The sequence below is a fragment of the Phocoena sinus genome, chromosome X, assembly GCF_008692025.1.
Source record: "Phocoena sinus isolate mPhoSin1 chromosome X, mPhoSin1.pri, whole genome shotgun sequence".
Classification (NCBI taxonomy): Eukaryota; Metazoa; Chordata; class Mammalia; order Artiodactyla; family Phocoenidae; genus Phocoena; species Phocoena sinus.
The window spans coordinates 33561107-33588805 of record NC_045784.1 but is presented as its reverse complement, the minus strand read 5'-3'; the positions used below and the strand labels follow the sequence as shown (position 1 = coordinate 33588805).

At 42.0% G+C, this 27699-nt stretch overlaps 1 protein-coding gene and 1 non-coding gene across 2 annotated transcripts in view; one reads left to right on the top strand and one right to left on the bottom strand.

Moving 5' to 3' along the window:
* The window catches only part of LANCL3 (LanC like 3), a 98721-nt gene extending 71584 nt beyond the window's left edge, over positions 1–27137 (bottom strand). The window contains exon 1 of the mRNA XM_032620975.1: positions 26256–27137. Coding sequence (XP_032476866.1) covers positions 26256–26828 — 573 coding nt within the window. The 5' untranslated portion in view covers positions 26829–27137. The remainder of the gene's footprint in view (positions 1–26255) is intronic.
* On the top strand, positions 12411–12483 carry TRNAA-UGC. The gene has a single exon. It is a non-coding gene; the product is annotated as a tRNA-Ala (tRNA).
* Positions 27138–27699: the final 562 nt, after the last annotated feature.

The window sequence follows — 27699 nt, the reverse complement described above, 5'->3', positions numbered from 1 at the left end:
TTTTACACCAGGAACAAATTTGCAGGATGGCACTGGCCTGCAAGCCACACTTTCAGTAGCACTCATCTGGATACTCAGAAAGGTCTTTCCCTATAACAGAGGAACTGCATAATTTTATGGATTCTAAGATGCACCATTTTTAAAAATTTTAATATCTCTGTAATTAAAACGTATCTCAAAATCACTATCTCCCCAAAGGCAGTAGGACTTAGCTCTCCTGGTCTGTGCACGGTGCATCAAAACCTCCACAATGGGTGTCAAGCACTTGGAAAAATGCCAGAGACAAAGTGGAACACTTTTTAAAGAAATGCTGCATCACCAGTGCTTTTCACAGCACAGAGGATGATATTTTGCAGAAAAATCACAGATGCTAGCGACTCTAAGCAGAAAGTAATTAAAGCCTGCTGGAGTATGAATGTAAGAAAGTGTTGTGAATATGAACGAATTTATTTTGCTTATATTTTTCTCCTAGGTATACACAAGAGTGATATATGATAAAAAATCACTGTCTAAATAACTCTAAACGAGCTCTTTCAATAAGTGTAAAATGCTAGTGATAAGAAGTATTACGTCAGTTTAATGGACCTTTTTTTTCTTACTGGTACATAAAAAATGCATCTTAATTTGGCAGAATCTTGTAATTGATTAAATACCGCATATCCTTTATGAAACTTATTTACCAGTATATAGTTAGGCTCAAGTACAGCAAGGGGAAGCCCCAAGTCCCCCTAAAAAAGCAAAATGAAACAAAAAGCTTGAGCAGAACCACAAGTGATCAGCCAGACAAGGTCGCCCTGAGGGCAAATGTTGCATTCTCCTGCATCGAGCTGGGGACACCAAGGAAAAAGGCTAAAATGGTTCCAGGCTGGCAGTATTCCTGAATCCCAGAAGCAGCGAACACAGATCTCTGCAAAGAAGCATCCTCCATTTAGACACCACATATTAAAATCAACCAAATATATGTGCATGGTAGAAGATCAAGGACCCAAGGAAACAAGCCCTCATAAGTGACAGTATGCAGAAACCACAAACAAGAAAATGACACCATCAAGGACTTCCAACATTTACATTACCAGATATGAGGTACCCCCCAAAACTGCATTCAATGTTCCCCCAAAAAGGTCAAATCACAAAACTTAACAAGCAATATGAAACCATGAGAAAAGCTCAGCTGGAACTTACAGAAAAGAAAAATAAAGTTGATAGATGTAAAACTCAACAGATGGGTTTAACGGCAGGTGAAACGTGGCTCAAGGGAGAACTGGTGAACTGGAAGATAGATCTAGTGAAGTTACCTAGAATGCAGCACAAAGAAATAAGTAAATGGAGAACATAAAACAGAGGATAAGCAATATGAAGTGATACAAAGATGGAATATACATGCATCTGGATCTCAGAAGGATGTAGAGCAGGGGTTCTCTACCTTGGTTGCACTTGTGGAGCTATAAAACTATTGATGCCTAGGTCCCACCCAGGACATTCTGATTTAATTGTTCTAGAGCATGGCCTGGGCTTCAGAATTTTTAAAGCTCTTCAGGGGATTCTAATGTACAGCCAAGGTAGAGAAGCACTAATATAAAAAAAAAATGGCGAAGATCACTAACTTGATTTAGTCACTCTTCTTAGAAGTGATGCCAAAAGCACATCTGGCAAAAGAAAAAGTAGATAAATAAGGCTTTATAAAAATTAAAATTCTGTGTGTGCTTCAAAGGAAACCATCAATACAGTTAAAAGATAACTCACACAATGGTACAACATATTTGTAAATCATATTTCTGATAAGGGATCTGTATCCAGAATAAAGAAATTTTACAACTCAATAATAAAAAACAAATAATTAAGGGCAAAGGATCTAAAAAGACATTTCTCCAAAGATGTGCCAATAAGTACATGAAAAGATGTTCAACATCATTAGTCATCAAGAAAAAACATATCAAAGCACAATTATATACCACTTTACACCCGCTTATGGCTATAATCAAAAAGTCTGATAATAGTAAGTGTTGGTGAGGGTGTGGAGAAACTAGAACCCTTGTATGTTGCTGGTGTTGATGGAAAATGGCACAGCTGTTTTGGAAAACAGTCTGACAGTTTCTCAAAATATTAAACATAAAATTACCATATGACCCAGCAATTCCATTCCTAGGTATACACCCAAGAGAAGTGAAAACATTGCAAACAGATGTCCACAGCAAAAACCTACACAAGAATGTTCACAGAAGCATTTTTCATAGTAGCCAATAACTTTTAATTACTCAAATGTCCATCAACACAGAACAGGATGAATAAAATGTGATATATCCATACAATTAAATATATTTGGTAATAAAAAGGAATGAAGTACTGATACATGCTCTAACATGGATGGACTTTGAAAACATTTTGCTAAGTGAAAGCAGCCGATCACAAAAGACCACATAGGCTATTGTTCCATTTCTATGAAATGTCCAAAACAGGCAAATCCATAAAGACAAAGAAGTAGATTAGTGGTTGCCTAGAGCAGTGGGACTAGGAGGAGGGGTTGGATGGAATAGAGGAGTGACTGCTAACGGCATCAGGGTTTCCTTCTGGGGTGATGAAAATCTTCTAAAATCGACTGTGTTATACGTATAGCTGATTCAATTTGTTATACGGCAGAAACTAACACACCACTGTAAAGCAATTATATTCCAATAAAGATGTTAAAAAAATAAATAAATAAAATCAATTGTGGACAACCGTATGGATACATTAAAACCATTGAATTGTATACTTTGAATGTGTGAATTGTTATATCTCAGTAAAATTGTTAAAAAATGAAGAGGTGATATTTGAAGGGCCAATGACTGAGAAATTTCCAGAACTGATTAAAGAGACAAATCGATAAATATAAGAAGCACAACCTATAACAAGGAGGGTTATTAACATGAAATCTACTCTAGACACACTATGGTGAAACTACAGATAGCCCAAAACAAGGAAATCCCTGGCAATCAAAATTCAGAGGGCATTGCGAACACATTGAAAGCATCATAGCACCTTAACTGCCAGAACATCAGGAGAAGAGACTACGCAGAAGGTAGCACCTTTGGCCTGAAATCTCTGGAAAAAAACAAAACACTAGGCAGTAACAGAAATCAAGAGTATTGTTCTGTCTTTGATTCACATTTGGCCAGGAACACGGCTTCCCTAAAGAAAAAAGAATGCCTCAAGCTTGAAAGCTAAATGTCAAAAGCCATTTTACAGAGTTTTAGTTAGAATCTCTAAGAAGTCACCTGCACCAAGAAGAATTGGGGACTCTTCTCTGACTGCTAAAAATACTGATGGGGAGTTAGTTATGTGTTGGTCAATATTCAATAGTATAAATCAGAAATAGCTGTGCCATACGGGGTACTGCCTTGCTAATTAAAAGCTCATGCTGTCTAAGATGAAGAGAAATATTAAGTCACAGTATGCTGTAGAAAAATGCTGAGGGTACATTTTTCCTTCTAATTTCTGATTTAGTTATCTCTTCAGGTATTTGTTTATTCACTATGCGATGGACGTGATGAGCTATTCATTTCTTAGCTGTAGTAAAAGTATACTTACTGAAAACTGGCTTTGATTCTTCTACTCCCCTATGTATTCTTATTCATAAATATTTACTTTAACAGTTGTTTGAGGAACGGTATTTCGATATGCAATTAAAGGGATAGTTTTCTACATTCAGTTCTCCTTTGCTGGAAAAGCATAAGTCCTTCCAAACAAACAAAAAAGAAATTCTAACAGCTGATTTGATTATGTGTCTACATCTGTCAGTGGTTAATTTATCAAGAGTGAATGCAAGTTTTAAAGAGAGAGATAAAGGTTGAGAAACACACACAAGTTTTTATCACCCGCATGAATATAAAAGTAACAGATTATTTTAAAAACAAAAGCCTTTTTAGATGTCACGTACTGTACAAGTCCAGACTTAAGAGTTTCCTAAAAAGTCTATTAAATGTTAACAATCGGAGAGTTCTGTGTGTCAGCACAGAAATGCATAAGTGGATCATTTTGACCTGTCACAAGCTGGGCACTCTTCTCATTTTGTAATGTAAAAGTGGTAGAATTTTACCATCTCTTGGCTATCACAAGGCTGACTGCAAACGAAAATATGACAATATTCACGACCAATCAACTATCCTGTCCATCAGGTATTTCATCCTATGTGGCTCTGTCAAACCCCAAAAAGCTAAAACACATTTCAATAGGAGCTCCTTTTAAAATGTGGGTTGTCTCTTCTTGAGACTCAGATACAGGGGATTATTTAGTTTCATGAAATTAAAAACAGTTCCTCTTCATTCCTTCCTTCCTTCCGTGAATATGTATTAAGAATCTTCTGTTTGCCGGGAGTCTGCCTATTATTCAGCTCAGTAGTAGTAAAAACAGAGTGGAGATGAAGAGCTTAGAGCTGCCCCAGTCATGCTGCAGGCAAGGCTCCCTAGGAAACATGTAGGATGGAAACAAACACGATATGTGCATTGAACAGTACATCCAAAACGGGCAGCCAGAGGTGCCGGGGAAAGGGATCGATTGAGAAAAAAGGCTTGTGAGAAAAATAACAAAAGATCCTACATGCTGCGGAGCAAGTAAGCCTGTGCACCACAACGACTGAGCCTGTGCACCACAACTACTGAGCCTGCGCGCCACAACTACTGAAGCCCGTGCCCCTATAGCCCGAGTTCCGCAACAAGAGAACCCACCACAATGAGAAGCCCGCACACTGCAACGAAGAGGAGCCCCTGCTCACCACAACTAGAGAAAGGCCACACGCAGCAACAAAGACCCAGTGACGAAGACCCAATGCAGCCAAAATAAATAATTTTTTAAAAAAGGGAAAATAACAAAAGAAACTCAGGTGGTGTTAGGCACTTCCGGCTGAGCATCCTTTCTCTCACAGTTTGCCATCCACTTTCAATCCCCACACTTAATCATCCATGCTTGGCTCCAATATCACACCCCCAGTTTTTTTTTTACCATGTTCTATTTGGGAACTTGTCACCTGTAACTGAATGCCTTCCAGACACCTCCTCTCTGAGTTTTCAAGCTGCTATGTGGAATCTGGGGTGAGAGTGAGCAACTAATTTGGTCCTGAAGCCCCAGAACTGATTCAGAAGCTCCACCTACTCCCTCGAGGGTTCTCTCAACAGAAACAATTTGCCATTTATCAGTCAACATTTATCGGTGTATTTACGGAATGCGGAACTTTGTTTAACACTAAGGGTACCACCAGCCCAAGGTAGCAGAAAGAGCATGAGTTTGCAGAAGAACTTGAGTTCTAGACTACATGTAACCTCATCAATTGGGGACCGTAAGTCCCATAGGCAAGTCTTGGTTTCTCTCTCTTGTCTTACATTCTCAACTGGCTGGTTCCTACCAAAAGTATCCTGCTTGGGCAATAAATATTATCCTACTCCTCGACCCTGCGTCCTCGGGAAAGTTACTCAACCTCTCTGCAATGCTTTCTCTTTTCTGTTCAGAAGATGGTAGTAGTAATAATATGTAACTCGAAGAGATATTGTGAGAATTAAATGGGACAGCTTACGTAAAAAGTACTTAGCTGACTTAATGTTCTATATAATAATTAGTTACCACTGGCTGCAATGACTTGGAAGCATTTTAGAATCTTGGAGCGGCTTAGAGCTATTGCCTCGAAAAAAAAAATTATTCTTATTCTGCTTTATGTAAGTGGTTCCACCAGTCTTCATTGTATTCTAACCATCTATCTTTTCACTTTTTTTTTTTTTTTTTTTTTTTTTGCGGTACGCGGGCCTCTCACTGTTGTGGCCTCTCCCGCTGCGGAGCACAGGCTCCAGATGCACTGGCTCAGCGGCCATGGCTCACGGGCCCAGTCGCTCCGCGGCATGTGGGATCTTCCCGGACCGGGGCACGAACCCGCGTCCCCTGAATCGGCAGGCAGACTCTCAACCACTGCGCCACCAGGGAAGCCCTATCTTTTCACTTTTAATTATCTTAACTGGGCTCTCTCCTCCTTCTTCTTGGGTAGCAGCTTAATAAATATAGCTCTGATCCTCATGATTTTACTCAATACTTTATTAAGGAAGGCACAACTATTTAAATTAAACCATATGAAGATTTTAATTGACACAGAGCTATTCGACCATTCAAACTAATACAATGTCATCACTAAATCCTAATTTAGTATTATTTATAAGAATAAAACGCATATATCCAGTTATATTTTTGATGGGGAAATATGTTGACAAAATTTATCTATATATGACATCAATTCTATTATTAGGAACATTCCATAGATGCTCTCTGAGAACAATCATCGAGCAGGAATAAGATATATGTGAAGAAGAGAATATGGAGAAATCACAGCTAAAAAGCACAGGTGAGATTAAGAAAAATAGTTCTTATTTTCTTGGCATTTATATTTCTCAAAGAAATACATGTGCATAACTTAAAAAGTGAAGAGTTCTTTAAAATAATAGCAGGCTCCTGCCCCACCCCTCCCCATCCACATTCTGACTCCTCCAAGGCAAAAACTGAAAACATTGTTTTGGGCATTTTTTCTAGCTACTTATCTTCATATTTCTAGATGAGATACTTGTACAGCTATTTCTTGACTTTTCCATCAAAGGTGTTATCTATTAATCTCCTAACATGGAAGATGAAGACTTAGCTCTCTTATAATCTCTCCACACATACATTTCCTTTCCCAAATACCCAAAACAGTTATATCACTTTTTTTCCCAAACAATATGAGGTTAAATCAATATCCATTAGACAAAGCCATGTGCAGTGATTACCATTTCCTTTCTCCCCGTGCCCCCCGCACAAGTTAATAATTTCCTTTTTAAAAAAAATTATTTTATTTTTATTTATTTTTGGCTGCATTGGGTGTTCGTTGCTGCACAGGCTTTCTCTAGTTGCGGCGAGCGGGGGCTACTCTTTGTTGCGGTGCGTGGGCTTCTCATTGCGGTGGCTTCTCTTCTTGCTCTAGGCACGTGGGCTTCAGTAGTTGTGGCACGTAGGCTCAGTAGTTGTGGCTCGCAGGCTCTAGAGCACAGGCTCAGTAGTTGTGGCACACGGGCTTAGTTGCTCCGTGGCATGTGGGATCTTCCTGGACCAGGGCTCAAACCTGTGTCCCCTGCGTTGGCAGGCAGATTCTTAACCACTGTGCCCCCGGGGAAGCCCAATTTCCTTTTCTTATAATATTGTTCGGTTTTCTATTTTGTCTACACCAAATTCACGCCCAAACTTTCCAACAAATTTGCAAAACTCCCCTAGGTACAGCCAAACATATCAGGTAAGCTGCCTATTCTATTTTTTGTTTTTTCTCTTAGCGTCATCCAGGCTGTAGCTCTGCTTCAGTACTTACCAGCTGCCTTCAAGGCCTGATACCGAGCTGTCATCTCGGGCTGTCCCTTACCATCACTCTCGAAGTTTTCTGATCCCACCTGCATTGGAGCTCCAGGTTTTGAGATCTCATATTTTCCTATTTCTTGGTTCATTCTCCCATCACAATGGACCCCCCTTAAAAATGTTTTACCAGCTCTTGCAGTGTTCCACATGGTGGCTGGTTCATTTGGAACGTCTGGCCCCTAAGTTTTTTTAACACATTCTGTGAAGCTAGGTTACCTCTGCCTCATGCTTTTGAAAGAAAAAAAATGTTCTGTTTTTTTGAGAACTTGCAAAGATTTTTTTCTACTCTCACGTTTGATAATTTTGGCTGCTATAGAATTCTAGTTGAGAATTTTCTTAGTGAACTTTGGGGGCCTTGCTCCATTGTCCTGTAGCTTCTTAAGTTGCTATTCAAAGTCCAGTGCAAATCCTTTTAAGGAAGCAGTTTTGTTTTTCTTCTTAGAAGCCTTTAGAATCTCTTTTTATTCTTTTTCCATCCAACCTGCTGGTGGGCCCCTTAAATCCAGCAACTCATGTGGCTTCACATTTGCCCCACGGTTTCAGAAGCCTTGAAGTACCCGGAGGATCACCCTCACACACACGCAGCTGTAGTGAATTACTGGTGGGAGAGCGATACCTCTAGTCAGGACAAACTCTGAGATGTGATTTACACTCCGGAGCTCCCCTACAGAATGAGACAGAAAGCTGGGGCTTAGCCTAAAATCACACCTTTGTTTTGGCTTCTGACCCTGCACTGTTTCCCCCACTCCCATACTGGTTTCTCCTGAGAACTCTTCCTTAATGGAGCGTGCCCATATCTGAGTCAGGTTTTGGAGAACCTGGCCTAAGACCATCATCTAGCTGCTCGAGTTTGGGAAAGGATCCCGGAGTCTAACCACTCTATCAAACTTGTAAATGTCAAAGTTGAAGTTGAGTCTTACAGGCTTCTGGAACTTTGGGACCAATGTAGAGCCCTCTCCTGTACTGCCATTTTTATTCAATCTTAAGTTGAACTTCAGAAACACCTTGAGGTTCAGAGAGCCAAGTTAAAACTATCCTTCCATATGGCTTGGGGTACAACTCACTCTCCTCTTGGCAGTGTATACATTACTAGAAAAACATGCAGAAATCTAACCTGACTTAAAGCTCTAAAGGAAGCTCTGTAGTCTGAAAAATGTGGCTTTAACTGCTTGACCAGCTGTGTGATGACAGGCAAGTTACTGAACCTAAGTCCCAGTTTTCTCCCCTGAAATGGATATAATATGTTAACCACAGTGCCTGTAATATAGTGAGTCCTAGCTTTATATATATATTTATTTATTTATTTATCTACATTTTATTTTTTGCTGCGTTGGGTCTTCATTGCGGCGACTGGGGGCTACTCTTCGTTGTGGTACATGACCTTCTCATTGCGGTGGCTTCTCTTGCTGCAGAGCACGGGCTCTAGGAGTACGGGCTTCACTGATTGTGGTGAACGGGCTCAGTAGTTGTGGCTCACGGGCTCTAGAGCACAGCCTCACTAATTGTGGTGCACGGGCTCAGTAGTTGTGGCTCGCGGGCTCTAGAGCGCAGGCTCAGTAGTTGTGGTGCACAGGGCTTAGTTGCTTAGCGGCGTGTGGGATCTTCCCGGACCAGGGCTCGAACCCGTGTCCCCTGCATAGGCAGGCGGGTTCTTAACCACTGCGCCACCAGGAAAATCTGAGTCCTGTCTTTTGAGTTCTTTTCTGGTGGTGGTGATAAGTTTGTGGTACTACCACCGCATGCCTTCGCCCAGTTCCCACATGTCAGACACGCTCAGCCAAGGTTAAGGGTATGGTCTAAGGCAGTGGTTCTAAAAAAGTAGTCTCCAGGCGAGCATCAGCATCAGTGGAACTTGTTAACAGCGCAAAGTCTCAGGCCTGACTCCAGACCTACTGAATCAGAAACTCTGGGGATGGAACAAGCCCTCCAAGGGACTCTAATACACCCTCAAGTGTGCAAAACACTGACCTAAGGCCACAGATCAGAGGAAGGTATAATAGACCCCCATGGAGATGAAGGCCACAGACCTAGAAACTTGGTATGGTATTGAAGATTGTAAGCAGAACTAATGATTATACATGACACCTCAATGACTAGGGATAAGAACTCAATGATGCCTCTACTAACAGAGTAGTATAGTTTATACATATCAAGATCATCATGTCATAAATGAATATGAATAGCAGCTAAAGAGTAAAACATAGATTTAAGTTTGTAAGATTGACAGTGAGTCCATATGACATAGCCTTGAAATGCGAATAGAAAAGTGCATTAATGCAAGAAAAACATAATTTCTGGGCCCAGAAGCTGAAGAAACACTTGGAAGAATCCTTAATTGTATTAATCCTTTTCTGAAACAAGCTACCGACTGTACATGATCGGGAACATTTGCTGAGGAAAACTCATTTGAAGTTGTCATTTCGCCAGAGACACAACTACTGAAATTTGTCTGAAATTCTGAATTAGCGCCATGCAAGCAAATGATCTTTAGAAGCAAAGAAGAGAACTTAAGAGCAGGAAAGAGGTCCTTGAATCTACCACTCAGGTTCTGGGGGAAGAGAGCAAAAAACAAACATTCCAACATCACCTGCATAGCAATTTACTGCCGATAAAGCCAATTAGGTGATTTACTCTGAGGAGTACAAATCAGACACAGGAAAGCCAATTCCTAGATTAAGTCTTCAAGGAGCCTGAAATTTTAAAAAGAGAAAAGAACACCCTCCTGGAGGAAGCAAAGTGCAAAGGGTAACTTGCATGGCTTCGGGCTTCGGGGGTGGTGACCAGCCACTCAATTTACTTTGACACCATCTCTGTGAGCTGCTCAGCTTAATCTCCTGTGTGGCAGAGCAGAGGATATTTCCCTCCAGCCCTTTATGGCCTCTGTTTGAAGATCTCAAAGCCTTGCTTATGTTATCAGGGGCACAGCAGCTCTGACTAACACCACAGGGAATATTAGACGGGCTGAATGTCCAAAAAGCATACTTGTATTATTTAGTTAACACAGGGTCTCACTTACATTAATGACAATAATACTCAAAATACTAATAAAACAGGACTGACTTATACAGAGTCTTTACCCTGTGCCTAGCAGACCCTCTGCTAAGCATGTTACATGCACATTCTCAGTGGATCTTCATACCACACCTATGAAGTGGGTGCATTTAATAGCTTGTGTTACATTTTGCAGTTGAGGAAATCAAGCCTCAAAGATGCTAAGTAACATGGCTGAGGTCAACCAGCTACTGTGATGGAGCCACGATTCAATCCCAAGGCTATATGACTGAAAGCCCTGTTCTTTTTAAGTAATCTCTTTTTTTAAAAAAAATACTAATTTATTTATTTAATTTCGGCTGCACTGGGTCTCAGTTGCAGCACACAGACCTTTAGTTGCGGTATGCGGCCCTGGGCTTCTTAGCTGCCGCCTGTGGACTGCTTATTTGCGGCATGTGTGCAGGATCTAGTTCCCGGACCAGGGATGGAACCCAGGCCTCCTGCATTGGGAGTGCAGAGTCTTACCCACTGGACCACCAGGGAAGTCCCAAAAGCCCTATTCTTAACCATCACCTTTTAATACCTTCATTGAGACGCTAACCTATTTCAACAGCTGCAACTGATACACGGGCAATTCTCTTTGTCTTACAAGGAAAGAGGAAACATTTTAAATAGCAAAATTATGTTACTGAAATGTGCATGAGAACAATACCTCCTTTCTGGTTGAGCACTGGTTCTCTTCAGCCTTAGATAGCTGGAAAGTTTGTTAGGAATGTGGCTCCCTCCTAAAGTCACTGTAGGAGTGGAGATTCAGCTGGTCCCCATAGTATTTGCTTTGAGATTGGTGATGCTTCGGTTGTCATGGACACCAGACTTCAATACACCACTGAGCAGGGGGAATCCATTCTATGCAAAGCAATGGAGCCAGTAGATGGGTACAGTAACAGCTAACTTCACATAATGCTATGACCAATATTTGTTTTGCCACCTCTCATTCAGGTGATGTTCTCACCCATGAAGTCTGTAAGACTGCCTCTCATGTGGGAAACAGCTTCTTTATGGCCCAGGTAGCAATGCTCACACTTCACAGTGTCAAAGGCATTCATTTGTCTGGGTTGTTGAATGTGTAAAGCTATTCAGAAAAGGAAATGTGACCTTACACAAAACACTTCTTTGTTCAGCTTGCTAAAAATTATGCTAAAAATTAAGAATGGATCAGGGGCTTCCCTGGTGGCGCAGTGGTTGAGAGTCCGCCTGCCGATGCAGGGGACACGGGTTCGTGACCCGGTCCGGGAAGATCCCACATGCCGCGGAGCGGCTAGGCGCGTGAGCCATGGCCGCTGAGCCTGCGCGTCCGGAGCCTGTGCTCAGCAACGGTGAGAGGCCACAACAGTGAGAGGCCCGCGTACCGCAAAAAAAAACAAAAAGAACAAACAAAAAAAGAACGAATGGATCAAATGACTTCTTGAAAATTCCATTTGTCCAAGTGGCTAGCACCCCAAGAATAATGAGTCTGTTAACTTGGTAGGTTTCCTTAGTAGCTAGATCCATAAAGAAAGTAACTAGGAAAAGATAAGAGGTACTTAGATATATATAAATAACGCATGAGAAAAACATGTTTTTGAGACAAACCAAACATCCAACGTCCAAGGCATTGTACTTAATTAGTGAATGTAGGTCAGAGAGTAATCAGTAAAAGTGAATCACGAAGAGAAATGCTTATTTGGACACATCATGGCAAGTTTACCAAGAGACCATCACCACATGGGAATATTAAAGGACCCCCTCCACATGGAGGAAATCCACTGTGTGTTGTGTAGGAGCCAGTCGAGTGACAAACATCTCTCATTAACCAGCAAAGAGGAAATTAGCCAAGTTAATAAAAAATTAATACAATCTATCATTTTCACATTCAGAAGTCAATAAATATAGTGAAATTCCATTAAAACCACCTTCTTATGGAACACTGAGAGGTCAGGTTATTGGCAAAACAAATAATTCAGTACATTTAAAATAATTTTGGGACTTCCCTGGTGGTCCAGTGGTTAAGACTCTGCACTTGCAATGCAGGGGGCACAGGTTCGACCCCTGGTTGGGGAAGTTCCGCGTGTCACGAGGTGCAGCAAAAAAATAATTTTTACTATGCACGTTTCCCCAATTTACTTCTTCAGTAATAAGAAAATTATGAACCATGCTCTCTCCAAGTAATTACAATACGAACGATAAGTTCAGGTTTTAGTGGAATGTATATTAGTAGATTAATTAAAAGGGGTAAACAAGTTATCTCCAAGGAAATCCACATTATTCTGAGTTAAATTACTGTATCAGAAGAAAAAAAAGGAAAAAAGTCTACGCATCTTCAACTTAATTTATGTCACACAGGTAAATTTAACTGAATGATTCTAAAATGGGAGTAGTTCTATGAGCATCATGTTTTCGTTCTGATCTGGGAATGACAGTGTCTCTTATTATGAAAGGATTTAAAACTGCTGGAGCATGGTCTATTTGGGCCTTTAAAGAAATGTAAAAAACAAACAATAATAACAACAAAATACTTGTGTATATAGTGCAAAATTACATTTATCAGAAAAAAAGAAATCCATGTAGTCACTCAGAGTCCTTAAACCTGCAAGAAGATGTGCCAGGCAGGGATTCTTTCCTTCAGCGTCACCCCCGAATTGGAAAGCTGATATTCTGGCATTTGTGGAAGAAATCATTTTCAGTACAAAGGCCAAACGATGAAAATCATGAAGTTTGGCGGAGGCGGGTGGGGGGGGGGGGATCAGTCAAATCTGTTGACAGGCAACCCCATAAAATTGAAAAAAAAAAATAGTGACTTCAAGCTTTTTACTCAAATCTTCTCAAGGAACCAGCAGCAGCAGCGTCACTTGGGAGCTTGCTAGAGATGCAGTATCTTGGGCCTCACCCCAGACCTGCTGAATCAAAACCTGATTTTTACCAGGATCCCCAGGAGATCTGCGTGCACGTTAAAGTGTGAAGAGCGCGCACTGAAAGCACAGATTTGGCAACCAGCCTGTGGGGATGGAACCCCCCTCTGCCGCTGACTAGCTGTGTAACCTGGAACAAGTTCCACAGCCTCTCTGTGCCTCGGTTCCCTCACTGGGGAGGATGGAGATAGTACTGGTGCCTAGGTCATAAGTATTAAATGACATAATATCTGTAAAGTGCTTACAACAGTGTGCACAACAAGGGATCAAGCAGTGCTAGCTCTTATGTCCTTTCAGCCATCACAGGGTTCTGGATCAAGAGTAACAAAGGATCTAGGATGCAGCCCACAGAAGTGCCCCATTTCCTGATAGGTCTATAATCGAGCAATTAGGAACTGGATTCAGCTTACAAAAATCCAGCTTCCCCAACCTGCTGTCATTTCAAGCCAAACTGCAGGGTTTACTTATGCAATGAACAACACACAGCTGCTTACAAACCAGGGACCACTTAAATTCAGACTGCGTGAAATCTTGCATATGCATTTTGTTCAGTGAGTGCTGAATGGAACGAAAAGAGGACACATTTCCTATCTGAGAAATTTCCAACCTCATTTTTTACCCATCAGTTTGTCATATACTAAAAAGTCTCATGAAACGTAGTACTGAAGCTAATGTGGGATTGCAACAAAAAGAATAAAATACCTAGGAGTAAACCTGCCTGAGGAGGTGAAAGAGCCGTATTCAGAAAACTATAAGACACTGATGAAAGAAATCAAAGATGACACAAACGGAGAGATATACCGCGTTCTTGGACTGGAAGAATCAATATTGTGAAAATGACTATACCACCCAAAGCAATCTACAGATTCAACGCAATCCCTAGCAAATTACCAACGGCATTTTTTACAGAACTAGAACAAAAAATCTTAAAATTTGTATGGAGACACAAAAGACCCCAAATAGCCAAAGCAGTCTTCAGGGAAAAAAACGGAGCTGGAGGAATCAGACTCCCTGACTTCAGACTATAATACAAAGCTAGTCATCAAGACAATATGGTACTGGCCCCAAAACAGAAATATAGATCAATGGAACAGGATAGAAAGCCCAGAGATAAGCCCACACACCTATGGTCAACTAATCTATGACAAAGGAGGCAAGGATATACAGTGGAGAAAAGACAGTCTCTTCAATAAGTGGTGCTGGGAAAACTGGACAGCTACATGTAAAAGAATGAAATTAGAACACTCTCTAACACCATACACAAAAATAAACTCAAAATGGATTAAAGACCTAAATGTAAGACCAGACACTATAAAACTCTTAGAGGAAAACATAGGAAGAACACTCTTTGACATAAATCACAGCAAGATCTTTTTTGATCCACCTGCTAGAGTAATGGAACTAAAAACAAAAATAAACAAATGGGACCTAATGAAGCTTAAAAGCTTTTGCACAGCAAAGGAAACAACAAACAAGATGAAAAGACAACCCTCAGAATGGCAGAAAATATATGCAAACAAATCAACGGACAAAGGATTAATCTCCAAAATATATAAACAGCTCATGCAGCTCAATATTAAAAAAACAAACAACCCAATCAAAAAATGGGCAGAAGACCTAAATATACATTTCTCCAAAGAAGACATACAGATGGCCAACAGGCAGATGAAAAGCTGCTCAACATCACTAATTATTAGAGAAATGCAAATCAAAACTACAATGAGGTATCTCCTCACACCAGTTAGAATGGGCATCATCAGAAAATCTACGAACAACAAATGCTGCAGAGGGTGTGGAGAAAAGGGAACCCTCTTGCACTGCTGGTGGGAATGTACATTGATACAGCCACTATGGAGAACAGTATGATGGTTCCTTAAAAATCTAAAAATAGAATTACCATATGATCCAGCAATCCCACTACTGGGCATATACCCAGAGAAAACCATAATTCAAAAAGACACATGCGGGCTTCCCTGGTGGCGCAGTGGTTGAGAGTCCACCTGCCGATGCAGTGGACACGGGTTCGTGCCCCGGTCTGGGAAGATCCCACATGCCGCGGAGTGGCTAGGCCCGTGAACCATGGCCACTGAGCCTGCGCATCTGGAGCCTGTGCTCCGCAACGGGAGAGGCCACAACAGTGAGAGGCCCGCGTACCGCAAAAAAAAAAAAAAAAAAAAAAAGACACACGCACCCAAATGTTCACTGCAGCACTGTTTCCAATAGCCAGGACATGGAAGCAACCTAAATGCCCATTGACAGACAAATGGACAAAGAAGATGTGGCACATATATAAAATGGAGTATTACTCAGCCATAAAAAGGTGGGGGTGGGATGAATTGGGCGATTGGGATTGACATGTATACACTAATATGTATAAAATAGATAATAAGAACCTGCTGCATAAAAAATAAATAATATTCAAAAAAACAGTTTAGATTATAAAATGTAAAAAAAAAAAAGAAAGAAAATAATGTGGGAAAACAGGCACCCCCAAACGCTCAAGGAGAGAATGGAAACTGATGTAACCTTTTTGGAGAACAGTTTGATAATCTCCATCAAGAGGAAAATATCTATAAACTTTGACTCAGCAATTGGGCTTTAAAAATTTATCCTACATATATACTTGCAACAGAAGGCAAAGATACATATACAGACATATGTATGTATGTATATGTAAATGTTGTATACGTATATATGCACATTATATGTAGTAGTGTGTATACTTTACAGCATTAATTTTGATAGCGAAAAAGGAAAAAAGTTTGAATCAACTTAATGTCCATCAATAATAGCTAAATTATGGTACAGCTATTAAATCAAACCAGTATAAAGAATGAGATCTCTCTACACAGTAATGTGCAAAGATGCACAAGGCACATAAAAGAACAAGCTGTAGTGTGTGTATGCATGTATTGGGTTGGCCAGAAAGTTCGTTTGGTTTTTCCATCAGATCTTACGGAAAAACCCAAACGAACTTTTTGGCCAACCCAATACACACACACACTCACATACACACACACACACACACATATAGAATATCACATAAATGGATAAAAATATAGGTATTTTATATATCCAGAATATTTCTTTAAAAATGTTCAAAGAAGACATTTTTTAAACACGCATACCTTGTTTTATGCACGTCATTGTGCTTCACAGACATTGCCTTTTTTTTCTTCCTTTACAAATTGAAGGTTTGTGGCAGCACTGTGTCAAGCAAATGTATCAGAGCCATTTTTCCAACACCATTTGTTCACTTTGTGCCTCTGAGTCACATTTTGGTAATTCACCCCCTATTTCAAACTTTTTCATTATTATTATATTTGTTATGATGGTCTGTGATCTCTGATGTTACTATCATGATTCGCTACTGTTAGGCTGAGATGGTTAGCATTTTTTAGCAATAAAGTATTTTTTAACTAGGGTGTATACACTGTTTTTTTAGACATAATGCTATTGCACACTGAACAGACTACAATATAAGAGTAAACATAACTTTTATCTGCACTGGGAAATCAAAAACTTCATGCGACTTGCTTTATTGAGACATTCGCTTCATTGCAGTGGTTTGGAACTGAACCCACAATATCTTTGAGGTATGCCTGTATATCTTTCTGTATTCTCTTATTGTTTGTGTTTACCTTGTGAGTATGACAGTAATAATTTTTAAGAAAAACTCAGGAAAAAAACTCTCAAACAACCTAACATTTACACCTCTAGGAACCAGAAAAAGAAAAAAAACTAAGCCCAAAGTCAGCAGAAGGAAGGAAATTATAAACAAACATTAGAGCCAAAATAAATGAAATGGAGAACAGGAGTAATACAAGAAAAAAATCAATGAAATTAAGAATTGGTTCTTTGAAAAGACAAACAAAATTGACAAACTTTTAGCTAGACTAAGACAAAAAGAGAGAGAAGACCCAAAATCAGAAATTAAAGAGGAGACACTAAAACTGATATCACAGAAATACAAAATATAAGAGACTACTATAAACAATTATATGCCAACAAATTGGACAACCTAGAAGAAATGGATAAATTCCTAGAAACATACAACTTACCAAGACTGAATCATGAAGAAATAGAAGTCTAAACAGACCAATAATGACTAAGGATATTGAATCAGTAATCAAAAACTTCTCAAAAAAGAAAAGTCCAGGACAAGATGGTTTCACTAGTGAATACTACCAAACATTGAAAGAAAAATTAATGTCAGTCCTTCTCAAACTCTTCCAAAAGAAGGAGGGAACATGTCTGACTTCATTTTATGAGCCCAGCATTACTCTCATACTAAAGCCAGATAGGAACACTACAAGAAAAGAATACTGCAGGCCAATATTCCTGATGAATAGAGATGTAAAAATTCTCAACAAAATACTAGCAAACTGAATTCAGGAGCACATTAATAGGATCATACCCAAGGATCAAGTAGGATTGATCCTTGGGATGCAAGGATGGTTCAACAAATGCAAATATGTGAGGGGATGGATGTGTTAATTAACTATATGGTGAGCATCCTTTTACAATGTTTACATATATCAAGTCACCATGATGTACACTTTAAACATCTTACAATTCTGTTTGTCAATTATACCTCAGTACAGCTGAAAAAAAGAAAATAAAAATGAATACATAGTACAAAGGACACTGCATGGCACATAGTCTGTTCAATAAGTAATTGAATGAGTAAATAAAAAAATGTTTTCCTCTAAAAACGTGATACATCACATTAATATAATGAAAGATATAATGATCATCTCAATAGATGCAGGTAAAGAAAGAATCTGACAAAATTCAACATCTTTTAATGATGAAAAGTGAACAAATTGGGTATAGACAGGATATACCTCAACCTAATAAATACCATATACAACAAGCCCACAGCTAACATCATACTCAATGGTGAAAGGTTGAAAGCTTTTACTCTAAGATCAGGAACAACACAAGGCTGCCCACTCTCACTTTTATTCAACATAGTACTGAAGTTTTAGCCAGAGCAATTAGGCAATAAAAAGAAATAAAAGGTATCCAAATCAGAAAGGAAGAAGTAAAATTGTCTGTTTGCAGATGATATAATCATAATCGTATATATAGAAAGTCCTAAAGAGTCTACCAAAAAACTGCTAGAATAAATGAATCCAGTAAAGTTGCAGGTTACAGCATCAACATACAAAAATCAGTTGTGCTTCTGTACACTAAAAGAACTATCTGAAAAATAAAGAAATCCCATTATAATAATAACATCAAAATAAAATACTTCTGAATAAATTTAACCAAGGAGGTGAAAGATATATACACTGAAAACTGTTAAGACTTGGATGAAAGAAATTAAAGATAAATAAATGGAAAGAGATCCTGTGTTTGTGGATCAGGTATGATATTAAGATGTCCATACTACCCAAAGCTATCTATAGATTCAATCCAATTGCTATCAAAATTCCAATGGCATTTTCACAGAAAGAGAAACACAGTCCTAAAATTCATACAGAACCACAAAAGACCCCAAATAGCCAAAGCAATCTTGAGAAAAAAGAACAGGGCTAGAGGCATCATACTTCCTGATTTCAAACTATATTACAATGCTATAGTAATCAAAATGGTATCATACTGACATAAAAACAGACACACAGACCAATGGAACAGAATCGAGAGCCCATAAATAAACCCTCACATATATGGTCAACTAATACTTGATATGGGAGCCAAGAATACTCAACGGGGAAATGATAGTCTCAATAATAAATGGCATTGAGAAAACTGGATAACCACATGCAGAAAAATGAAACTGGACCCCTATCTTACACCACTTACAAAAATTAGCTTGAAATGGATTAAAGGCTTAAACATAAGACCTGAAAATGTAAAACTCCTGGGAAAAAACATAGGGGAAAAGCTCCTTGACACTGGTCTTGGCCGTGACTTTCTGGATATGACACCAAGAGCACAAGCAACAAAATCAAAAATAAGTGGAACTACATCAAACTAAAAAGCTTCTGCACAGCAAAAAGAAACTACTAACAAAAAGGAAATGCAACCTATGGAATAGGAGCAAATATTTTTGAACCATAAGAGGCTAATATTCAAAAAATATAAAGAACTCATACAACTCAATAGCAAAACAAACAACTCAATTAAAAAAATGGGCAGAGGAACTGCACAGACATCTCTCCAAAGAAGACATACAAACAGTCAGCAGTTGGATGAAAAGGTGTTCAGTATCACTATCAGGGAAATGCAAATCAAAACCAAGGTGAGGTATCTCCTCACACCTGTCAGAATGACTATCAGCAAAAAGGCAAGAGATAACAAGTACTGGTGAGGATGCAGAAAGAGAACTGTTGTACACTGTTGGAAGGAATGTAAGTTGCTACGACAACTACGGACAACAGTATGGACGTTCCTCAAAAAAGTAAAACTAGAACTACCATATGATCAAGAATTCCCACTTCTGGGCATTTATCCAAATGAAATGAAAACAGGATCTGGAGGAGATATCTGCATCTCCATGTTCATTGCAGCATTATTGACAATAGCCAAGTGGGAGGTCATGAGACAGACCTTGGTAAGGGAGCCAAGGGGCAGACACTTTGGTAACGACCCAACAGCCATTGCTCTCCCCTTTCTTCTTGTCAGAACCTGCATCCACTAGAGGTCAGAGGTTAGAAATGAAGGATATTAGCCTTTTCGGCATCCCCAGAAACAAGAAGTGGCCAGGGCTGGGTTGTTGACCAAGTGCTGGGCAATGAGGCAGAAGGGAAATTCTTCAAGGATAGAATGTTCCATACGATAAGAAAAAAAATTCAAAGAAAAAAACCTCAGACCCAGTTGTATGGGAACACAATGCTTGGAATGGCAGCAGCCATCTTGCAATTTTTAAGAGTGATACAGCTCACACACCCAGAACAGCAGAGAAAAAGGTCGGAAAGGGCTTGGGTTCTGATGATTTTCCTGAGTTGCTGAACCAATCCTGTAATGACCTAGCTCTACACTCCTTGTCAAGTGAGGTAATACTGTTCCCATTATTTAGATCAGCAGTCCCCAACCTTTTTGGCGCCAGGGACCAGTTTCGTGGAAGACGATTTCTCCATGGACGGGGAGGGGGGGGGGGGGAGGGGGAATGGTTCAGGTGGTAATGTGAGCGATGGAGAGCAGCAGATGAAGCTTCGCTCTCTCGTCTGCCCACCGCTCACCCCCTGCTGTGTGGCCCGGTTACCTGATTTAGATCATTTTCCACTGGACATTCCATTATTTGCAGCTAAAGGCATCCCCGCTTAGACAGCTGCCAACCACCTGCCTTAGCAATGAGCTAAGGACACAACTAACAATCTGGCAAAAGGTGTTTTCCCTTAATCATGGCAGTAAGATAGATTCCTTGTATTGGGTATAATTTTCTATGTGATGTTCAGAATCCCTTTTGATTTGTTGTTAGTAGGTGCAAAGGGAAATAACATTGATCTCATTAAGCAGGTACTTTGTGTCAAGCAGTACACTAGGCACTTTATCTAGGGTGAGTCATTGCAGCAACTTCCAGAACAGTCCCCTTTGGGAAAAGAAAATCACATCTATATTTTCTCCAATCTTATTTAAACAACTTGGCACTTCCTTTCATTATGAATGCAGACCACGAACCACGCAGGAGTACTTGTGACTTTGCCACCTATAGAAATCACAGATATATTCATGTCACGCTGCAGTTGTTGAAGATATCTTGCAATATCATTGACCCTCATGATACAAATGTACAATAATCCTTAGGCCCCGCTGCAAAACCTTATTGAATGTGTTAATCAAGCAGCACGTATGCTACTGCATCACACATTTTATAAATGTTTTGGTAACCGAATGTTAATATAATTAGCTTCCTTTGTAATCCTGTGTATTTTATGCATCTAAAAATGTCCTTGAAAAAGAGGTACTGTAGGTTTCACAAGATTTACAAAGGAGTCCTTGGCACAAAAGGGGTTTAGATCCCCTCTAATCAGCCCCCCTTGTGACCCTTCTTAATACTGGTCAACCCATTATCTACACAGAAAACCAGGGAAATCTTTTTTTGAAAGGTGACTAAGATGAAGACATTCCCGTTTTAACCTGAAACAAGTGCGAACTCCTCACTTGGACTGCCCTGGCCCTGCAGGATCTGCTTTTCCCCTGCTCGCAGCTGCTACCTGGTCTCCAGCCCTCTAGCCCTCGCGCACTCTGCTCCAGCTGGGCAGGCCACCTTCCTTTTCTTCGAAATCTCTAAGCAGTTTCCCACCTCGGGGGCTTTGTCCTTGCTGTCCCCTAGGAACAGCAAGGCCTGGGATGCCTGCCCTTAAGGCAGCCACTTCATTCTCATGCTTCAGTGATGAGCTAGGACATCACTTCCGCAGAGAATGCTTCCCCGCTAGTGTATGCCAGGCGGCACCCCTCCCCTCTCCCGCCCCACCTGCACTTATTTCCTGTTTACCTCCTTCCAAGCCCTTCTGACAAAATAACTATATATTGATTTTTGTTCACTGCTCAATCCTGGCATCTAGCAAGGTGCCTGGCACACGTGGAAACCTGACATTCACTGAATGAATGAATGACAGACTAAGCGAAGGAGGAAGCTATTATTAATCCATTTTACAAGCGAGGAAATTAAGGCTCCAAGATGTTAAATTATTTGTCCAAGGTCACCAGGGGGCAAAAGTTATTATTTTAACTGTGGTCCCTAGGCCTCCCCCTTAATCCCTCCACCATACTTTCTAACTTCCTTTTCCCTGCAACATTTCCACCAATTTGGAAAGCAGAATAGACCCAATGCAAGTATTTATGGTGTGATTTCTTAAGACTTTAGCGCTCCGTTGCTCAAGGCTATCTGCCTAACAAACCCTCTAAGCTATTTCCCTTGAGTATTTCCAGGAGGGCCAAATTAACCAAAAATACATTACCTGGATAGAGTGGTTCGTTCTGTCTGTCTGTCTGTCTCTCTTTCTACATACACACTTTCTTTAATGTATGAATCTTATAAACAAAAATAATAAAATCAAATGTAAGGAAGAAAATTCAGAAAACCGTAAATGAAAGACGAAAAAAAATGAGATAAACCCGGGGCAAAGTCTAGTATGCAAAAATACACGTGATAAGGTATTGTACATAAGCTACCTGGACCACAATTCTGCCATATGCTTCCTAGTAGCCAACATAAAGTGAGAAACACAATCAGTTACACAATTTATCCTGGAGATTTAAAAAATTCAATCCATTTCCAATCCAGTTCCAATCCATTTCAACTCTTCCTGTTTCGAAGCCCTGACAGAAATTCCTCTTGTGGATCCTTATAATGAAAGCATGGTAGGATATAGTGATCAGTATTCTAAACTAAAACCTTATAAATAAATGTATCAAGCTTCACAAAACGGTGTCTTAATAGCCCTGGCTGGTATAATGCCAAAATCTCTGCAGCACTGTATTGCCTTGCTGGTCAACGTGTGGCCCCTGGACCAGCAGCATCAGCGTCACCCGGGAACTTGTCAGAAATGCGGCATCTCAGGCCCCATTCCAGCCCTGCTGAATCAGAATCTGTATTTTATTAACAAGATCTGCAGGTGAGGCCTATAATGGTAAAGTTTAACAAACACTGGTCTAGTGGTTAAGTTTGATTTGAGGTCAAGTTTGTACGAAACTAGTATCCATTTATTCACGCATTCAACCAATATTTACTGATATCTTGGCAGTAGGAAAGGATTTTTTTAACGTTTTTATTGAAATAGGAAAGGATGTTTTTAAACATTAACACCAAAAGCACCACCATAAAGGAAGATATTGATAAATGGGATGCCATTAAAACTGAGTGATGAAGCAAGCCACAGAGTAGATAATATTTGCACCACCAAAACAAGGCAGGTTGAGTACCCAGATATATACCAAATACCCAAGTTGAGTACCCAGATATATACCAGGCACTGTCTTCATGCTTAAGTACAGAAATCAAACAAAAACTCTCTACTCTTATGGAACGTACATTCTAATTAAGAAGACATAAACAGGGACTTCCCTGGTGGTGCAGTGCTTAAAAATCCACCTGCCAATGCCGGGGACACGGGTTCGAGCCCTGGTCCTGGAAGATCCTACATGCCACAGAGCAATTAAGCCCGTGCGCCACAACTACTGAGCCTGCACTCTAGAGTCTGCGAGCCACAACTACTGAGTCCACGTGCCACAACTACTGCAGCCTGGGCGCCTAGAGCCTGTGCTCTGCAACAAGAGAAGCCACCGCAGTGAGAAGCCCGCGCACCACAACGAAGACCCAACACAGCCAAAAATAAACAAATTTAAAAAATAAAGTATGTTCTCTTATTTTAAAAAAATACATAAACAAAATAAGTAAAATGCAGTAAGAAAGGGGCATAAGTCAGGGGACAGGTGGCAGTTTCAAATAGGGTGGAGAGGGAAGGCCTCATTGAGGAGCTAACTTGGACAAGGTCAGGGAGCTAACCATAAAAATAGCTAGGGGAAGAGTATTCCCAGCAGAGGGAACAGAGAGTACAAACACTCTGAGACAATAAATACCTGAAACAGCAAGAAGGTGGTCTGCTTGAAGCCGAGTGAGCAAAAAGTAGAACAGGTAAGCAGGGGCCAGGTCACATGGGGCTTCGTCAGCCATTTTAAGGATCTTAGCTCTAACGGCGAGTGAGATGAGCAGCCACTAGAGAAAAGGTAATAGGGAGCCACTGCAGGATGTTGAGCAAGGTAGTGACATAATGAAAAGTGTTTTAAAGAAACCTAGGGTCTCAGAGATACATGGAACGGCTTGAGTGAGAGAAGCCAGCTCAGAGTACATATATTGCACTAATCCCAGTACAGGGTGATTCATTCATTCAGCTACTTATGAGGTGGCAAAGATGTGCCTAGTAGGGTAGGGCGGAGCTAGACTAGGGTGGTGACCGAGCCAGAGGAAAGTCAACATAAATGACATTGGAGGAAAAGAAACCCAGGACAGAATGACACATTATAGAGAAATGACAGAAGTTCACAATTCAATTTAATCAAGGCTTATGGATCATCTACTGAGGGCAAAGCCATATGCAGGCTAGGACGTGGGGGTGGGGATGGTGCAGAAGACGTGTATTTTCCCCTCAAAGGGCTTCCAGCCTGGCGTGCTTAGCCTCTGCCCTGCGCCTTTCAAGCCTGAACTTTTTGGGTTACCACAGCTGAGGCTGGCACTGAGACTAGCTGATTTGCTCAGGCTAAGAGATGGGTTTTGTTTTGCTTTTTGTTTTACTCTCAGAGCTTGTTCTATGTCCTGGGAGCAGGGGACAGAGCACCTCAACTTGATTAGTATAAAAAGAGAGATCTGGTTTGGCAGCAGGGCAAAAGAGACGTCTTAATAAATGTCTTCGTGAATCAGCATTGCAGACTGGCCCTGGGCCACCAGTCTTGGGGCAAGGAGTCCTTCTGATCTGCTGCCACCTGCGTAGCCTGATGGGTCTCCCACTCTGCCATTCCATTCCAGAGAAAAGCAAAGAAAGGGAAAGCAGCAAGTTTAAGGAAAACAACTGGGGGGGGCGGGGAAGAAAAACCCGCACAATTTGAAAATTGCCTGCTGCCAGACAGCAAGGTCTGAGAAGCAGATGCAAATATAATGCAAATGAGATGTAAATCGCCCTGTGGCCTTCTCAAAGGGTTTATACAACTGGAAGGGCCCTTGGGAAACCGCCAGCAGATAACAGTGACTCAGAAGCAGAGTGAACTATTTCAAGACAACTTTGTCACACAGCCCTTTGCTTCCCTGCTAGCACAGTGCAGTCTTTAGTAATCTTTTTTCTCACTTGAATTAACCTGCTATAAATTAAAACAAAAATCAAGCCTGCCTCTGTAGAAGTTATCTAAGTTAATTACACTTTAAAAACACTGTGTGCCTTTAATTGTTCTTCAAACGCCGCTCTCGCCCAAGCACAGCCAAGTTAAATGTGTCACGTCCTCCCTAGAACAGTATTTGGCTCCAGTGGGTTATGAATGAAAGTACCTCTCTTTCAGTTCTAGTTACTATGATCCTTTGGAGGATTTTTTTTTCCTACTCTATAGGAACTGGCACATTCTCTTCTAATATCCACAGGCTGCATTCAAAGTGAATCCAGAAAAACAAACAAACAAACACCCCATATGCAGTTGTGAAATCCAATTCACTTCAAGGAGCCACTGGAAAGCTATTCATTAAGAAAACCTGCCCTGTCAAGTATGCTGTCGTCTTGACAATCCTAAAGACGCATTTGAAAATGAAAAAAACAAAAACACATTCGATTACAATGGGGTAAAATTCTGTCTACATTTATTTAAAAGAGGACACCCCATCAGATATGCATGTTAGGAGAGCCATAAAATGAACTGAATAGAAAGCAACACAGGAAGCACATCAGACCTATAGCTGGGCAGTTATTCTGGGTTACAGACCTGGGGGTCGTAGAAGCCACTTATCTTCACCTTAATGATGGAAACAATAATAGCATAATCAGACCCCCATACTTCTATTATTTTCTAGTACTCTAACATTCGAGGGTGCTTCAGCTTTTGACAGGAGGGTCAAAGGAAAGGAAATCTCTTTCATTTGGGATTAAAAAATATCTCACTTGAAAGGGCCTCCAGAAAACTACTGGGCAAAGAGGCTTTTGGGGAGGTGCCACGTCCGCCGTAAAACACGAGCAAAGCGCGAAGGCTCAGAATCCCAACCGAGAGACTGAGCGTGGGTGGGGGGAGAAGAGGGAGAGGGGAAAAGCCAGGAGATAAACCTGAAGGTAAACCTGAAGATAAACCTGAAGAAACGACACTGTCAGACAAAGAGTAACAAAGAGAGGTGGAGAACAGCCAGGGACGCTGTTCCCGGAGCCGCGAGTCCGGGGCAGGGAGGCGGGGCAGGGCCGGGCAGGCGGCGAGCGCCGCCTCGCGGCCGGGGCTGCCTCTTACCTCCTGGGCGAGTTTCTGCTTGAGCACGAGCGCGGCGCACAGGTAGCCCGCGCGGCCCACGAACAGCTCGTCGGAGCCGCACTCGAGGAAGGAAACCGGCGCGCAGACGGCGCACAGAGACCGGAACTTGCCCAGCGGCTGCACGTAGTCGGACCGGCCCAGGGCGTGGTACACAAGCGTGGCCACGGCGTACACGCCCGCGCCCCCGAGCAGGAAGGCGGCGCGGGTGTCGGCGTCCGGCTCGCCCCACTCCTCGGCGCGGGCGCACGCGTCGATGAGGCGCTTGGCCGAGCGCAGGTAGCGCTCCCGGGCCCCGGCGAAGAGCGGGCTCTGAGAGACGTGGTAGAGCATGTAGGCCACCCCGGCCACGCCGCCGTACAGCCCTCCCTGGCAACTGCTGGCCGCGGCCGCCGCCCCCCGGCCCTCAGCGCCGCCCCCCAGCGGGGGCAGCTCCTGGAGGATGCGCTCGATGGTGGCGGTGACCAAGGGCGCCACCGCCTCCTCGCACTGGCCCGCCAGCAGGCTGCCCTGGTAGTCATCGAAGCGGTTGGCGAAGCAGCGCTTGGTGTCCATGCTGCCGCCCGTGCCCCCCAAGGCCGGGCTGGGGTCTGCCGGAGGGCGCGCCTTGCGGTCCCGCGCACCACCTCTCGCTCTTTGAGGCACTCGGATGGCGGTGGATGCGGCCGGAATGGAGCGAGGAGGCTGAGACGGGAGGTGACAAGAGGAGGCGGGCGCGAGGAAGGAGCGCGGAGCGGATTGCCAAGTGGGGCACCGGATGGCCGCGAGGCTCCCGAGTGGCCCCGGCGAGCGCGGGGGATGTGCGTCTCGCGCTCCCCTCACAGAGGCCGCGCCCTTGCCGAACCCGCCCCCTCCTGCGCCGCCGCAGCTCGGCCGCCTCTCCTAGGGGCCGAGGTGATCTTCGGCAGGACCCACGCGGGGGCCGCGCCACTCCTCTCGCTCCGCCCCCGGCTCCTCCCCTCTCGGCGGAAGGCCAGGAACGCGCGGGACACCGATCCGGAACGCCGAGGCTGGGTATACGCACACCTGGCGGCGGAGGTGAAGACCTCGAATCCCTCGTGGACTCCAGGGTGGCCCTCCTCGAGTCAGCAGATCAGCATCACCTGGGAGCATGTTAAAACTGCAGCAGCTCAGACTTGACCCCAGAAGTCTTTGATTAGTGAATCAAAATCAGCATGTTTAGCAAGATCCCCAGGTGATTCTCATGCACAGTAAAGGTTGAGAAGCCACGCAAGTAGTAGAGGCTACTGGGAAAAAACTGAGCGCCCTCCTGAAACTTGTTTTTCGTCTTGGTCAACTTGGCTTTCTCATTCTGAGTGTTTCATCCCAAAGGCTGAGGGATTTGAATGCATCACGCACGTTTCGTGCGGTAAAACGGTGAAATGCCCCATAGGGTAATTTTTTCTCGGCCTTGGCTGTCGTGTTG